Source organism: Triplophysa rosa, linkage group LG6 (genome assembly GCF_024868665.1).
Source record: "Triplophysa rosa linkage group LG6, Trosa_1v2, whole genome shotgun sequence".
NCBI classification, from domain to species: Eukaryota; Metazoa; Chordata; class Actinopteri; order Cypriniformes; family Nemacheilidae; genus Triplophysa; species Triplophysa rosa.
This window is the reverse complement of record NC_079895.1, coordinates 6,537,675-6,555,721: the sequence shown is the minus strand read 5'-3', so window position 1 is coordinate 6,555,721 and position 18,047 is coordinate 6,537,675. Positions and strand designations below refer to the sequence as shown.

Below are 18,047 nucleotides of genomic sequence, written 5' to 3'. Positions count from 1 at the left end.
TGTGCCATTAAACCGTGATCCTAGCCTTCATATCTCCATAGCGAAATCTCAGAAGGCCAGACAGCGATTAATTTTTCTTCATAATTGATCAAAATATTGATGCCGGAACGGAGTAGTGTTCAGTAGTGATCAGTTCTGTATGTACGGGTGTGTGTCATGAAAGGAATGAAACATCTTCATTATGACACATGAAGGCAAGAAGACCAGAAGAGGAATACGCGTTTGATTCACACCGTGCTTGCTGTATTTTAATCAGCACATAACATTTGCCTTCATAATATTCATTTATTATAAAAAGAAACGTAACTCACTCAAAGAATTTGAACTGATTGATTACAAAACTGTCTACCTAGGTCTTCAGTACCTAGTGTTTTTAAGAGCAAGGGTATATCACAAGGGAGTCTTTTTGAAATGCTTGAGGCTTGATTAGACCTACTTTCCCTGGCCTAGGAAAAACTAGCAATATGTTCAAAATGAATAAAAAATGAAGTCAAAGGCGCTATTTACACAACATCGGAAAACAGTTTGAATGGAGTAATTAAAAGTAATATTAAAAGGAAGTTGTTGTGGTTACAGGAGCTCTAAGGGCAGGGGCACACCAACTATACTTTCCAGACAAGCAATACCTGTTAAAATCATGCGCACTCAAATATTGGACAGGTGCTCAGGTGATGGTGATTGAGCCTAACGAGTCCTGCAATGGTGTATGGGAAATGTAGTACAATGTGTGAAGTCCAGGTGTAGTAGAGAGTTCCATCTAGTGGAGCAAGCGGGCACTCCAGGAGACAGGCGTTGCAAGTTCATTATTCTTATTGGTTGAATTAACTGATTAAGTGTTAAGTGTTTGACATAAAAACAGCACATTAACTTTTAATAAGGCAATTTATAAAAAGTACCCCTATAAAGATTAAAAGAAGATATAAAGCTGTAAAGAACTGTTACAGGTTTATTCAAATGTAATGTAGCTGTAAAAGGTTAAATGGATAACAATGATCTGCTGTTTGGGAAACTCTGCATTAAGATATTTAAAAATTCTAGCCCATTTGTGAAAACATGTAAAAATCAAATGAAATATAAAGTTACATTGTAATGAAGATTTACGTTGTACATTGCACAAACATTAAATTGATTCTATGATTATTAACACGACAGTAATGTAAAAACCCTTATATTTTTTAAACAAAATACTATTTAAAAATACATTTTAAGTTAACGATCAATGAAAGAGAGGGCTACACTCACGCTTGATGTGGAGCTACGTGGTGCAGATATTTGTTTAATGACGTTTATTGCACACGTAGCGTTTTCATTGATATCTAGCAACAAAATATCAGACAGCTGTTACTCGAGTACAGCTTTACTGCCATACTTTAAAATCAATAAATCAAAAATTAATAAGAAATTTGTCACTGTGAAAAATACTTTCGTTAAACCGGAAATTCTTAGCGTTGCAGTCATCTAAATCACGGTGGTATCAAATCAAGATACGCAAACAAAACCCCGTTTATGCTATTAGAAAAAATATTTTAACTCGTTTCATACATTATTTCACAAGAATGTGATATAGATGTAGTAAAACTAGGACTATTTAAATATAAAAAATATATTTTGATTTTGTTTTGGACTGGACATTTTTATTGTTTTTTAAAGCCTTGCTTTATTCTTTATTTCAAACACAGCCTTACCGAGACATGTAAAAATTAAGTTTACGCAAACTCTCAGGTGAGCTCGCGGGCGCGCGCTTCGCGTTCACTCACGTCTCATGCTGTCGCATCCGGGAGCACGACACCAGCTCAGGTATGTGTGCGTTTGTTGATTAAACTTATAATTTAACAGTAGTTTATCATATCACAGTACAGCGTCCTTAAGGCTTAAGCATTTCTTCCATTTTAAAGTCAGTACAACATTTGGTGACAAAACTTTAATGATTTTGTTTTGCTATGCCTTTCACTTTGAAGTATTTCAATGTTAGTTGAATCTAGATTACATGTTTGTTTTTGGTAGTTGAAATGTTTGTCACTTATTAACAGGCTTATGTTGAGTCATACGTTCAACTCACTTAAAGCCTTTTCCCCCCTCATACCCAGTATAGCGCCTTTCCTAGGAGAAAATATGTGCCCACAGGTTCGAGAAATATTCCTTGAAGATGCTCAGGTAATCTGCTTTATTATTGCACATAATGTCAATAATTTACTCAGGTGTGTAGACGAATGTCGTATTTTAATGGTGACATTAGATATGAGTGACACTGGTTTGTGTATAGGGTTCCCAGAGTAATGCTCAACCTTGGTGGAAGGTGCAGCTCTTTGTCTGGGAACCAGTTCTGTTTGGCACCTGGGATGGAGTTTTCACCACCTGCATGATCAACATTTTCGGAGTTGTGCTCTTTTTACGGACTGGCTGGCTTGTGGTAAGTGTATCATCATATAGTAGGCTATATTTGTATGAGTTTTGTAGGATGTACATTACATCAGTTTAAACATATGTTCCTGACTTCATTGTAAATTTTAAATATCTTCAGGGTAACACAGGAGTTTTGCTGGGCATGCTTCTGGTGTCACTGGTTGTATTGGTCGCCTTGGTTACGGTGATGTCTGGCATAGGGGTGTCTGAGTGCTGCAGTGTGGGCAACGGTGGGGTTTACTCCATGGTGTCCACTGTGCTCGGAGGAAGAGTCGGAGGAACTGTGGGGCTTTTGTACGTGTTTGGACAGGTGAGCAAGGCTTGCATAAATTATCACATATATGATGTTAACTGTATACTTCAGTAATTCACTGTTTTTGTTGACCTTGTTTCCAGTGTGTCGCTGGAGCTCTGTACATCACGGGTTTTGCAGAGTCCATCGCTCAGGTGTTGAGTTTACAGAGCGTGTGGGCAGTGAGGGGGATTTCTGTGGCCGTTCTGTCGGGCCTGCTCGGGATTAACCTGGCCGGGGTTAAATGGATCATACGTCTTCAGTTGGTTCTGCTGGCTGTATTGGCTATGTCCACTCTGGATTTTGTAATTGGGACATTTAGTAATCTAGATCCAGGTGAGTTTAACTGACTGTAAAAAAACGTTTTTGGATTTTCGATTAGGAATCTAGTACCTTTATAGCATCTGCTTTACATCAGATTTGGTTTGGCGTCGTCAACCCATACCTGTTTAATTTAATATTAATATTAAAATATTTAATTGCTCAAACAATTGTCTTGATCACATTGCCATTAGTTGCTGTAGTTTTGAAGAAAATCGATTTGAATTGAAGAAGTCAGACAGTGGTTTTGGAAATGTATCATTTGTACTTTTAGGTTTTCACTTTATTAAGAGGGTGTGTTGGATAACAGCATTATCAAATTAATTGGTTTGGAACTAGTTACAATATATCCCAGCCATTTCTACTTGTCCACTTGAATATTGGTCTTTGGTTTATTGAGGTCTTTGGGCAGACCAACCCTGTATCCCAGATAATTCCTGAGAAAATCATTCTTTAATGAAAATCAATCTTTAATGCATCATATACATTTAATGAAGAAATGTAATATTGAATCATAAACAAATACACCTGTTGAGAAACGTTTCTGTCACACGCGTGACTGTACCACAAGCCACAACTTTCCCTTAAAGTAATTAAGCACATTGGTAAGAGAATCAGGCCCTGCAGTGCTGTTTTCACAGTTCCTGCTTAACATTGCTTGTCTTTCTTATATTGACATTTCTTTCTTTGCACGTTTCCTGGCAAACCTGTTGGACAAGGATACCAAAGTTCTAGTCAATTTATCTTATTCTAAATAATATGTGCTGTCGAATTTTCTTTCAACAACAGACGTTTCTCTAGATAGTTCTCACTGTTTAGATGAGTAATTTTGTTCTTTGGTGTTCAGCTTGCTGAATATATTGCTATATTGAACATTGCATTTGTATTCAAATATTGTCACTAGATATTTCTTATTGGGGTTTTCATTGTTTAGTTATAATAATTTAAATCAGGTACTTGGTTGCTAATCATAATGAAGTTTAATGTTTTTTTATATATATTTATAAAAAGCATGTTTAGCTGTATTGCACTTGCAACAAGTGTCCAGAAGGTGTCAGGGTAATACAAATGGTGGCGTGTCCAAATGATGCTATCGAATGTGTTTTGTAAAACATAAATCATTATGCCATTTGTTTTGTACTAATAGTACTTCGCATTTATTTACATTCTCTAGTTTCCATAAAAGCTCCTGACTTAAAGAGTGGAAGCCAGTGTTTTGCCGCAGATAAGCTGGCAAAAGTTTGTAAGATTTCTATCAGGTCTCATGTTCTGCTGGAAAAGGAGCGCAAGGCCATTGGGAGCACCGGGTCGCTTCCTAATATAGTCACAAAAGTATAACAATTCCGTATCATAAAAAAATAGATGTTGAACAAACATGGGGGTGGGAGCATTTGTCTTTCCTGTCTGCTTGTCTTTATACATCTGTACCAAGGTGTAATCAAAAACAGCTAAGATTATTTTAAGTATAACAAAACAGTCAATTATACTGCAAGAATTCATATGAGCTAACAACAAGTCGTTTACACTGAGGACAAAGAAAGCATGCATTCACTTTTTTATTGTGTGTGGCTGACCACTTCAGACGAGGTCACTGTGTACTTTCACACTGGGTTTGCAGGAAATCCATCCCAACTCTTCCTGTTCTCTTGATTACTGGCTTCCTGTCCTATAAAGACACAAGACTTTTAGAAAGATGGCATTCTCTCTTTCTTCCACGAAAGCCAGGATGCTGAACATGGGACATTAGTGCTACTGCCACTATCATCTTGCTCTAATCGCCTCCCTTAGGAGCTTGAGCCCGGGTGCAGTGTGTTCTGTCTGGGGGAAAGGAGGTGCTGTTTCCTCCATGTTGTTATAATTAAGCTTTGTGGTTGTGGGATGATCTCACTTTGGGCATGCCTCCAGGGGCTTGCACGGTTTAGGCCGGGTGCCGCATGGGTGGGTTAAAAAGGAGCTGCTGTGCAGATGTGTTTACACTTTGATAACGCTGGTAATCACGTAGTCAAGGGCAGGTGGTCAGTGCAAGGAAAGCTTTTTACGGTGGATGTGCGCTTTCTATTGGTTTATATAGAGATCCCGGCACTAGAGCTGAAGATCTTTGCCCGAACCCGACGTGACCCGACGGGTTCGGGCTTAATTTCTATAATTTTACACGGGCTCGGGCCGGGCTCGGGCTTGCGCGGTAAATGAGCGGTCATGTGATGCGTTCCGATTAGCTCGACAAAGATGCAAAAATGGATGCTGAGGGTTGGCTGAGGAGGTGAAACGGAGGCTTGCCTCTGGCGATTACGTTTTGGTTGCACCAGCAACTAAAGCAAAGTCTGAGGTGTGGAAAAGTTTTGACCATGTGCATAATGAGAATAATGAGCCAGTGGGATATGTGAGATGTTACGATGTTACAGAGGACTTATTTATTTCTTTGTTCCAGCATCCAAGTGGCCTATAGCCTACGTTAGTCATTAATAAATTATGTTAAAACATGTATAAATGACTCATTCTTGACAAAAAGCTGTGTGCGTGCTCACATTTGAATAGCCTAATGTCGGGCTGTAAACGGGTTCTGGCTTTTAAAAAGCTGTCAATCAAAATGTACTTGTCGGGCTCAGGCCGAATTCTGTCGGGCTCGGGCACTGTCGGGCCTAACTTTTAAGGCCCGATTACAGCTCTACCCGGCACATCCTCAATTTGTGACATTGTAAAGCCTGAAAAGAATGCTCAGGGGCAGAGCACATACACTGCCTGTCCCAAAAAAGTCACACACTCTAATATTTAGTTGGACCGCCTTCAGCTTTGATTACGGCACGCATTCGCTGTGGCATCGTTTCGATAAGCTTCTGCAATGTATTCCCGTCCAACAATTATTCCCGACCAGAGTTGCATTCATTTCTCACCAAGAACTTGTATTGATGATTGGAGAAGTCTTCTCCAGCACATTACAAAGATTCTCAAAGGGGTTAAGGTCTGGACACTGTGGTGGCCAATCCATGTGTGAAAATGATGTCTCATGCTCCCTGAACCGCTCTTTCACAATTTGAGCCCGATGAATCCTGGCATTGTCATCTTGGAATATGCCTGTGCCATCAGGGAAGAAATAAACCCATTGATGTAATAACCTGGTCATTCAGTATATTCAGGTAGTCAGCTGACCTCATTCTTTGGGCACATGATGTTGCTGAACCTGACCTCCAATCTAATGTGAGGCTCTTACCTATTTGCTGAGTTAAATCCATGTGGTGACTTTTTTTTGGACGGGCAGTGTATCTTGGTTGTGAATATTTTTTGGGAATGGATATGCTTGAGTTATATAGATTTTATTTTTGGGTCAACTGTCCCTTTAATACTGCTACCTACTTTTGTTATTTAAGGTACACTTGTTTTGTTAAAGGGGTGTTGCAATGGTGTGTCATGCATTCTGACTTCTTTACAATGTTAAACGTGCTGTCTTCTCATGCTTAACATGGTCAAGTTGTCAAAAAACGAGTTGGGCGTATTACGTAGTATTTCTGTGCTCGATACACTCCCCCAGTGATAGTATAGGTTTCGGAAAGTTTTTTTCGAACATATAAAACTGTTTCATAACAATTTTTCTTAGTCGCTTATTGGACAATTCTCCCGGAAAAGCACGCGGCACGCCCACGCGGCAGCAAGGAGAGCAGGAGAAGGAGCATGTGCAGACGTCATTTTCACTTGTGTGCAGGAGAGAGAGAGCATAAGTTCGCGAAGTTCAGGTGTTTGTTTGTTCACTGCATTTGGGTGATGAATGTTATATAAACGGTGGATATAACGCTGGATTTGGAGATCGTTTGAAACTGATATATGGAGCCGTCCCAGCGCTAAAAGTTGCCGGACATGAACCGCATGCGGTGAGTGAAACTGATGTCTATGTTTTGTTGGCAATGGGTGCGCATGTGCTTCAGTTCAGCCTACCCCTCCCCCCCGCACGCGCCGTATGCTTTCGGAAAAAATGGTACAGCTGTATCTATCTTTTATAAATGTGATCAAACTAAATACTCTTTGAAGATATGAAGTATGCAATACTCTATAGGTACTCAAGATTAATATGAGATTGTCAGAAACCGCGTGTGTTGTTTTTTTTGGAAAAGATAAAGAACAACCCACTAGAGTTTTCATAGTTCATACCATTGCCATGAACACATTTGTGCTAGATTAAAAAAATGAGAGCACCTCTTAGTTTTCGGTCTCTTTTTTTGTGCCTCTCTTACCACACAAGAGGAGCGCTGAGCTTTCTGTGAGGTTCACTACTGCTCTAGACTTTTAATTGCTGTTATTGTTTCAATTTTTGTTCAGGGTTGGGCAAGTCCAGGATTTGAAGAATTTGGTCTCTTTCAGTTTGTAATCTCTATATCAGCTCTATATTGCAGGCTTTTGGGCTAATTACAGTTTTCTTCAAGTGTTCTCCCCACAGGATCACAGAAATTTAATTTATGATCTTAAATGTAGGCTAAATAATCATTCATTAATGTTTAGGAATTGAACTGGATATTAAAGGAATAGCTTAATATTATTTCATCATTTACTCACCCTCATGCATATTCCAAACCTGTTTGACTTTCTTCTGCAGAACTATTTTGAAGAACGTTGGTAACCAAAAATCATTAGCCCATCATTAAAAATCATTAAAAAATAGCTATTTACAGGTTTTAAAGGACATGACAGTGAACAAATGATGACAGAATTTTTATTTTTGTGTTAACTATCCCTTTAAAATGGGTTCTGAGTTCAGTTCTTAAAAATACTACTCATTCTGTCAATCTTAATCTGGGAGGGAGTAATATTGTGTATAAAAATTGGCAAAAAAGAAAGTCTGCACATAAGTTAATCATCTGACTTATTTTCAGGCTGCATACTTGTTTTTTCACTCACGTTTGATTGATGGTGTGATGCGTTTTTATACCACGTCTCTTGTTCCCTTGGTTGAGGGGTATGTTCTGTTCCTCAGCTCTCTACTTAAATGCAAAAGACACTTATTTAAACACACTGAATTGGACAGGAAACTGACATGCGCTCATAGTTTTGGGTGAAGGGTGTTGACCGGGCTCACCCACATTTTTGGCCTGAGACAAAGGAGCAGGCAGGAAGCAGATCCGAACTCCTCACTAGCAAAGTCCACATCATCACTTCCTTTAGAAACCTTTAGATCAGAAGAACTCCCACTATAAATATTCAACTGCAGTCAAATTGCTTAAAAACATGGCAGGGTGGGCCACAGCAACGCATGTGCTGTGATCTCCTGTTTCAATACATCTTGTCATTTATACTTGCATGAAATGTATCAATGTGGACATGCATATACACTATCATGTTAGATGTTACTGTATGATGCATTGTTTTGCATTAGACAAGATCTATTTTAGCTAACTTTCTTAATCTTTTTAGTCTGATCTCTTGCATTTCTTATTCTCTAACTCTCCCCTTCTAGCTAAGAACTGTGACTTGGAAGTGTAGGAACAGACAGGGCTTCTGAAAGGGTGGTGACTTCCTTTCGGATAAACATGTCATTAATCCAAGAGAACGCATTCTTTCCCATCACAAGATAACCAAGAGGGAAATGGATCATTCTCTTGCATAGCCAGGTCCTGTAGATCTCTGTTTGGATACGTGCCTTGTCTTTGCATAGGTTAGATACCTCCCAAGCCACCCATTTCTTTTTTCCCATTTCTGTATGCTATCTCTGGGGGTCAAGGAGAATTTCAGCTACTGCAATGAACCATATGCACTGTTGCAAATTCCTTCCAAACGATATAATTGTTATCAGACACTCAGATTAGTGTACTCTTATATTTTTATGCTTCAGTCTAAGACGTGCATATTAATGCTAATGTAGTTTAAAGGTCCAGTGTATGAATTTTAGCGGCTCACTACTCCCCTCCCTTTCGAAGCCCTACGGTGGCTGACACAGGGCTAAGATGTCGTCACATTTTCATTTCTTTGCAGAAGGACATAACGTATTTACGAAACGCACTCTGTAGAGCAGTTTGTCCGTGTAGGGCTACTGTAGAAACAACATGGTGAATTCCATGCAAGGGAACCCGTGGTGTCGCTCATTCTCAGGTTGTGAAAACAACGCTTCATTTTGTAAGGTCTTTATACACTTGATGACATAGTTATGTATATTATATTGCATTTCTGTCAATAGATCCTCCAAAGAATTACACACTTTAACCACACTTTTTGAAGTTATCATTCTCTCACCCTGAAGAATGTTTGAGCCACAATTCCATATAATGGAAAATAAAAGGAAAAAGGGAAAATAACACCAGTGTCATAGAAGTCATTCGTCCAGTTTTTTTGCATTTAATGAATAAAGAACTAGTGTAGGGAGCAAACGATGACGTGTTTTGGGTGCACTAACCAAGAGCACATACTTGTGGCATTTAATACACTGTACAATACAAACCTCAAGTGTACAAAAAAGTTGTTTAAAACTACACAAACCTCCGAAAAAATATTCCATCAGTGCTATCCAAACATTCACTTTGTCACCCTGAGTTAAAATAGCATTCTCATTTGACGTTACAGTACAATTGTGATATCTCTCAGTAATGTTTGTGTAAATATTCAGCTGCGCCTGTTCTTGCCTTGTTTTGTTTGCCTGTGAACACACCCAGAGCTCAGTCCAGCATTCCCTCAATCATGTCCACACTGCAGAGCTATTGAACTTGGCATGTATTCCCAAGGAAAGGCCGGCCCTGGGTTCGCACGCATCTTGGTGGGGTGTCTGTCCCCCCGGGTTGTTACATAAGGGGCGATGGCGGTCAGCCCATGCGTGGCTAAGGAGTCCAAACCTGGTGTGTAATATTTCACATGAGAGATTGAAGTCTTCCCTCTCACACACAGAACCCTATCGAATCTGCTTTGATTTTAGGGTGGGAGGTTATTGTATTTGAACGTGTGGGAGATCACTATTGCATGTTCGGGAAACACTTCTCTATGTGGTCATGAGCTGAGGAATGTTTCCTTGTACATGTGCACAATACATATAAAATATTTAGACTGATCGGGCTGATTTTTCCTGAATATTTCTGCTTGTAGACAGTGTGCTATGTGTGTAATGTCTGTTATTCTCTGTGACCGAAGGCTATGATGTACTCGGTGATGAATTTGATTCTTATCTGTTTCAGTGCAGGCTTTCCCCAAAAAACACTCTGTAATGTTTCATGCTTGCTGACATTGTAATAAACAGATATCTTTCATTGTTTTGAACTAATCTGTTTATTGCAGAGCATGGATTCGTTGGCTATTCGGAGGAACTGCTGCATAAGAACACACTGCCAGACTACACGACTGGCGAGACTTTCTTCACTGTGTTTGGGGTTTTCTTTCCTGCGGCGACAGGTGACTACAGAACATGAATAAACTGTGATATAACCACTGATTAAACAATGTTGATACTAGAATGCCCAGACAGCCTCAAATACTTGATGTCCTATGTTAAAAGCTGTGATTTGATTTAGAAAGCAGATTTCACAGAAATCCTTTCTTAAATCACACTTCTTTTGTATATAAAGAAATAAAGATGTTTCCATTCCTTTCTCATATGCACTTACAAAACAAGTGAGGACGTTTTTACTTTGAGTTAGCTCTGGGATATGTTATGATATCCGCTGTTCAGGTTTTGAATGGACCCTTGTCTCAAGGCATGTTTGCACAGTAATTCTCTCTCTCTCTGTGTCTCTCTGTGTAGGTGTGTTGGCAGGATTCAACATGAGCTCAGATCTCCAGAGACCTGAACACAACATCCCTGTGGGAACTCTTGCTGCTGTCTGCGTCTCGTATGTATCTGCCAGTCCACACCTATAATAACCATGATCTCTCATTTTGTTTAACTTAGTGATAGTTCACCCAAAAATTCATCATCGTTAACTTACCCTCTTGTCATTTCAAACCTGTATGACTTTCTTCTGTAGACCACAAAAGAAGATATTTTGAAGAATGTTGTTAACTGGCCCCCATTCACTTGCATTGGTTTTTTGTGTCCATACAATAGAAGTGAATGGGGGCCAGTGCTGTTCGGTTACCAACTTTCTTCAAAATATCTACTTGTGTGTTAGGCGGAAGAAAGAAAGTCATAAAGGTTTGAAATGACAAGAGGGTGAGTAAATGATGACAGAATTTTCATTTTTGGGTGAACTATCACTTTAACCTCTGTTGGGTTGACTGCACTTCATTTATGGTAGGGCTTAAAAATAGTACCAATTGTAAATACAAATTTTGTGAGTTATTAAAATATAGCCACTTAACAGTTGCAGGCAACTTTTTCTGTGTTGTATTTAATCTAAGGTTTAATGTATTTGTTGCATAATGCTCTATAAATATAATAAATTTAACCTTCATTCTTGCATGGGAATCCGCAGGTGGTTCCTGTATCTTGTCTTTGTGTTCTTGCTGGGAGCCATTTGCACCAGAGAGGCGCTGCGTTATGATTTCTTGATAGCGGAAAAGGTAATCTGTTGTTTTGCCAGGCTTCAAAGGATAGTCTATTCACTATTTAAACTCATTCTCAAATCTTTCTTTCAGTTCAGACGATATTATTTATCTACAGATAAAATGTTACATTAGCATTTACTGTCATGCATATAAGGCCTTTTTGAACGCCAGACGCCCTGAATTCAGATGGTGCATGGTCTTTGTAAACTTTTCCGCTTCTTATTGCCCTTTTATAACCTCCCACAGCCCAAAGACATGCAGGTTAGGTTAAAGGGATAGTCCCCCCCCAAGTGTCATCATTTTACTCACCTTTGAGTTGTTCCAAATCTGTTTAAATTTCTTTGTTCTGATGAACACAGAGAAATATATTTGGAAGAATCCTTATAACCAAACAATTCTTGGACCCCATTGACTACCATAATAGGAAAAATTACTTTATTTTTTTTGTTCTGTTGAACACAAAATGAGATATTTTGAGGAATGTAGGACAGCAAAAAGTTCTGGGGTTCCTTTGACTACCATTGCCATGTTTCATACTATGGTACGGTAGTCAAATGGGGTCACTTTTTGGTTACAAGCATTCGTCCAAATATCTTTCTTCAAGTTTGTTTTTATCAAACAAAGAAATTTATACAGGTTTGGAATAACTAGAGAGTGAGTAATTCATGACAGAATTTTCATTTTCTGGTGAACTATCCGTTTAATTGAAGACTCTAAAATTGCCCCTTCCCCGACTTGTGTATGGATGTGTGTAGATTGACTAGTTCTCGCCATGAATATAGCCTTAGATGCTGGGATGTCGTTAAGAGTGAAACAATAAATAAATAAATATTGCTCTTTTATTAAAATATCTTGCTAATAGTACAAAACAAGTCAGGCCTGGCCACTTTTGAATCTAGAGCAGCTGAAAGTTTGCTGGTTTCCATGATAACGCTACTGATGACACAAGATGAACACTATCTTGATGTAGAATCATTTAATGCAGTAATGTCATGATGTATGTTCTGGTTTGAACTGGTTTGAACTGGAACTGAATTTAAATCAAAATAAGATTTGTATTGTGCTATAGCAAATATATTTTTTAAAAAGGCCAACAAGAAGAGGAAAGGTTTTTAAAGAGAAATAAAATCCACTGAAAGACCTTTGTGCAAAAGAAATTTTTGACTCATGTGTTCATGAAACTGACTGATTACTACATTAATTTACTCAGTTACTGTAGTCCAAGCCTTGTGTTTATTATTTTTGCACTGTAATCGCTTAATTTGTTCATTTTAATTGATTAGGCAGCATTGTAATCCTCTAATATGCAAATATTTTCAGCAAAGAAAAACTGGGTTGAGTGCCTATTGTCAGCCATTTTGTTTTAAGTTGTTCAGTGTCTTACTTTTTCCACAAAGCAGTGTGATTTAGACTGTCTTACTAAAGACAACCATGAGCTTATTTTATGAAACAGCTTTCTTCACTGACTTTAGCTAGTCAGACTAAGTCTTAAGCCCTATTCGGATGGTAATTGTTTCTCATAGGGACGTATGATATTTTCACCATTTACAAGGCTACATTGGTGATTTTATTGCTGAATCCAAAATCCCCGGCCGAATTACCTACTGTTTTTTGACAATCACCAAGGTTGTGTGGTAATTTAATTGCTGTCCGAATCCATATCTCTGAGTTAATAACAGGTGTTAAAGCCAAAATACGTTTTGTTGCCCTTTAGGAGGTTCAGGGATTATAGTGTCTGATGCATTAAAAATGCTGTAAATGGCAGCATAAACAGCACAACATCACTCACATAACGTCACATCATACACGCACCTGCATTGCTTCTGTGAACGGAGAGAGACAGTTCACAGACGGCATAAAGTGCATCCTTTTGGCTTCCTTTATTTTACAAAAGCATAATGTTTTGGGGTTATCGTGGATCTATACAATCAATTGTAAACACTTACAACTTCGAATGATATCATACGTGTCTGTATGGTGACCAGATGATACAAAGTTGTATAAGTTTCGGCTGTTAAAGTGATCGCGTAGATGCATCACGCGTGCACACACAAGATATTCACACACACACACACACACACAAGTTCACATAAATTGTAGCTAACTTGACAGATAGATCAAGATCGCTTCTTCACTACACAGAGTGGGAGATGATGAGAACAGAAAGAAGACAAAGAAAAAACACGAAAACATTCGATCAATTGGCATTGTAAAAATATTTATTTTATTCTATTGTAATGATTATATAAGTGCGAATTGTCATGTGACTGAGCAGGTGAGAAGTGCATTTTCCGGGTTTCTTGTAACACCCTTCTTGTAATTGGTTGTAATTGCCTGCTCTCTCGTGGTGTTTGCGTATACCTTCTGTCAGGTTGGTTTCTTTGATTTACCTTCAACACAGTAAAAACTCTTTTCGTCTGGCCAAGCGGAACAGAGCTGGGTGGAGCACTCTACACTCTCTTCCCCTCTGTGTTTTGTTTTTTCCCAGGTCTCCTTGGTTGGTTTCCTGTTTTTGCTGGGTCTCTACATCTCCTCCCTGGCCTCCTGCATGGGCGGCCTGTATGGAGCACCCAGGATCCTCCAGTGTATCGCCCAGGAGAGAGTCATCCCAGCTCTCGGGTTTCTTGGGAAAGGGGTTAGTATTAATACTGTGGGGAAATAACCATATTAGCATGATTTATTGTTAAAACATGAACGTGTTCAGGATGGCTTTATGCCATTGTTGTCCAGCCACAAATGATTTATGATTTAGTATTTATTTTTTTCTATAGAAGACTTATTGCTAAATAAAAAACATAGTTTTCCAGTCCATACATATGACATATGTTGCTCAAAATAACATTTATTATTTTTTACATTCTTGAGCACTGGTGGTATTATACTATACACAATGGATTTGTTCATATTGTAGGTTTTTCATAATTGAGTTACAGTAGATATCAACTAATCGTTAACCAGAAACAATCTTAAAATGGGTTCTTTCAGATACTGATCACACCAGAAATGATGTGCGGGTGATTAAAAACATTTCTTTTTCATGCACTTCGTGCCACTTTAATGAATCGTTTACTTTTTTTTTTAACTTATGCACACTGAGTGCTTTACCGAGGACAGGACAAGTTCCTAATTATAGTGCAACCGAGTGCACTCCAAAAACACGAAGGAATGAAGTGAACAGTTGTGGCTTACAGAAAGCACAGCACACCCTTTCCCTCGCATGAGCTCTGCCTGACCCCTCTCTACGGGCTACAAGCTCGCCTCAGACATCTCAGCCTGAATCAAAGTACTAGAACAAATGCAGGAAGCACAGAAAAGACCAACCCAGGTGGGTTTGGAGCTGTGCCAGTCAGTAGCAGTAATGCGGGCAATCCAGCTCAGCCTCCGTCCCAGAGCCTACTCTTGTGAGGGCTTCTGGGTAATTGCCAGTCTTGGGTGAGGTAGAACTCTTGAAATAAGTTGTTCTTGGAACGTTTTAACTTGAATGTTTATGCTCACTTATTACATAAGCTGGAAATGGTTAAGGATGGAGTGCTTAGAAACCAAACTAATAAACGTACATTGTGAAATAGATCTTTTTAATAATGTCAGTTATACAAAATTAAATTAATATTAAATGATTAAATATTATCACATTTATAAATAAGATAATTCACTCTGATCATTGATCAAGTTTTAATTTACACAGGTGCTGTTTCTAAATTTAGTTTACATAGGCAGCATTTTGAGGCATGACGGACATGCCCCTGATGCAAAGGCTGTTGCAAAAAAAGTCAGTTTGATGTCAAATTGTAATGTTTTATTTCACATTTCACTTCATTTCACAATGGTACGTACTGTATGTAGGCAGTAGGCAACTCACAGAGCCATAACGTCTTTATCCTCTCAACTCTCTGTTTTACAGCGTGGGGCCAATAAGACCCCTTTGGCTGCCATCTGTCTGACCAGTTTAATCTCCATGGCCTTCATTTTCATCGGCCAGGTCAATGTCTTGGCTCCCATCGTTACCATCAACTTCATGCTGACATACAGCGTAATTGACTATTGCTACTTCTGTGTGGTGAAAAGCTATGAGCTGCAGGTCCAGCAAGGGAAGATGCCAATCAAAAGGTCGAGCTCCAGGAAAACGCTCGTGTCCAGCTCTCACCCCTCTTACGGCAGCGAGGGAGCCATCAGTGAACCTATGAATGGCACTTTACTGGAGTTCACCAAAGACATGAACCAGATATTTCCATTGACCAGCACAGACAATGTTGAAGAACAGAGAGTGTCTATTCCTGTCTCTAAAGGCCGAGGCAGGAAATCAAAGATTCCAGCTAAAGAAACACTGCTGAACAGTTTTGGGTTGGACTTGAACAGTAATGCACAGTTAGATAAAGGGAAAAGTGAGAGAGTGCCAGAACAAACTATTCGATTTGATGATGATATGAGCAGACAGATAGGACTTAAGGAGTCTGACCTTACAAGAGTAGACAAGAGGAAACAGTCCTTGCCTAATTCTGGCTCGGCTGAACTTGAACAGCTCCCAAGAGAGCATATAGACAGGAATGGTGAGTATATGACACATGAAATAATGCCTCAATAAAGAGATTGCAATCTGTTAAAAATCTGTCATTCACAGGGCCAGAACCAAGCCTTGAAGAAATCAAATCAATTCAAGGTTCAGTCTATGAAAAGCTTTGTAACCACTGGGTTTCGTTAATTGGTGTAAGTTTTGGAAAAACATCTACAATATACTGTATAAGCAATTCATTACATTTATAAAAAAATAACTTGATGACTTATGTTCTTTATTCAGGCATTGTGCTCTCTTATGATAATGTTTGTCATCCAGTGGATGTACGCCTTGGTTAACATTACAGTAGCACTTATCCTCTTCCTCTACATTGGAACAGCAAGCCCAGGTTTGCCAACAGGTAACTGTACCAAATTGTAATTTGATTGAATCATTTTTTTGAAATCCCAGGGGCCATACAGTAATTTGCAGATTTCCGAATTGCCTATTTCAGCAACTGACCTTGGCTGTGTTTCCCAAAAGCCTCGTAACCTTAAGTTGATCTTAGAACCATTGTCACCAATGGTGCTACGATCAACGTAGGCTTACAATGCTTTTGGGAAACGCAGCCCTGAGCATTTCGAGTCATCATTTTTGACTCCGTTGGCCATAGTGCTGATATTGAGATGACATGAATTTCTGTTATTGAATTTCTGTATTATTGTTTCCTTAAGATTTATTGTTTCAATGTTTCCTCAGTTTTGTAAGTCACTTTTGGATAAAAGCGTCTGCTAAATGCCTTAATGTAAATGTCTAATTCGATTGATCATCATAATGTTTGTGTTGCACAATTGGGCTACCAGGTTTAGTTTATATGACTTTTCTTTAAAAAGACATTTCTCCACCCGCAGGTGCAGCAGCAGGTTTCAGCTTCTTCAGGTGGTTCAAGACCTCTCTGAGTAATTTGGGAAGGTAGGACTAGTCCTGATTCAAAATTGGCAAATGGATGGAGTGATGCACTTCCATGACTGCATTTATAAATTGACTATTGCACCTATGAGTGTGTGGCAGTGCAGTATACTGTAGATACTGTGACAATAAAGTACATCTATATGCACATACACAATACCGAACCTCACGTCACCAAAGATTGGCCTGTCTTTTTAGGGAAGGGGCCCTTCAGGATCAGATCGTGGTGACACCCTCTTTGTCCTCTGTTGGCATGGAGACCAAGCAGCTGACAGAAGAAAATGCAGACTTTGCCCTTCGCGATCGTTACCATCACTCCTCCTTCATCACCACCACCACAGACAAGATGGTCCATCCTCAGTCAAACTGAGCATGTTTCAGCTGCGCCCTGCTAAACTGCTTGACTGGTTCAAGTACATGTGGATAAAATTCTGACTGAATGTTTTTTGATTGCTGCAATACTTGAATTTTTTGACATTACTACATTTATGAGGTTGTAGGAGGAAGTACAGTCTTGTTTTCCTGGAAAATATGAAGTGAATCAATATGTTTATCTGAAACAAGGGATTGTGCAATCAGTGTGCCGTGATCGCCGGTGGTCAGGGATGTAATGTCTGAGCATATTCAAATAGTATTAAAATAACCATTGTATTAAGGTTAATATTCATCAGCATTTGAACAGTATACAGCATCAAGTTGAGGTTGTATCACATAAGTAAAAGTTGTATCATTTTTGCTTAATTTCACAAAATTTGTATGACTGTAACACCCACATGGAAAATACTGTTGCATACTTTTGTATTTACTATAGGATCAATATTAAAGTTGATCATATTCACAATTGATAATATTACAGAATACTATGTTAACAAACTAGTAATTACTACGCTACTTAAGTTTGCTATAATACGAATGTATACTATAGTTTTTTTCATGTGGGCATGTATGGGGTATAGTAATAACTGGAAATTATTCCAAAGATTATCACTATTATTATTTTCAGAAAAGCCATGCCCACCCTACCCCAACTTTTCAAATTATTAGGACGTATGTGCACGCTTGAGTCGTGGGATCTAACATAATATTAGTATCCAGTAATACAATACTATATCTAGCATTTGC

At 38.8% G+C, this 18,047-nt stretch overlaps 1 protein-coding gene across 2 annotated transcripts; it reads left to right on the top strand.

Annotated features, from left to right (window-relative positions):
• Positions 1 to 1,773: 1,773 nt before the first annotated feature.
• On the top strand, positions 1,774 to 18,035 carry slc12a8 (solute carrier family 12 member 8). 2 transcript variants are annotated; one of them, XM_057336501.1, is made up of 14 exons: positions 1,774 to 1,797; positions 2,093 to 2,154; positions 2,264 to 2,410; positions 2,522 to 2,713; positions 2,800 to 3,031; positions 10,259 to 10,372; positions 10,722 to 10,809; positions 11,392 to 11,479; positions 13,953 to 14,099; positions 15,366 to 16,011; positions 16,083 to 16,168; positions 16,260 to 16,377; positions 16,868 to 16,928; positions 17,124 to 18,035. In XM_057336501.1, the coding sequence occupies exons 2-14, from the start codon at positions 2,113 to 2,115 to the stop codon at positions 17,293 to 17,295; spliced, it is 2,133 nt and encodes a 710-aa protein (XP_057192484.1). In that variant the 5' UTR covers positions 1,774 to 1,797; positions 2,093 to 2,112; the 3' UTR covers positions 17,296 to 18,035. The 2 variants fall into 2 exon arrangements, with proteins under 2 accessions (XP_057192484.1, XP_057192483.1); XM_057336500.1 differs by having other exon boundaries at positions 1,781 to 1,797; positions 2,088 to 2,154.
• The last annotated feature ends 12 nt before the right edge of the window (positions 18,036 to 18,047 follow it).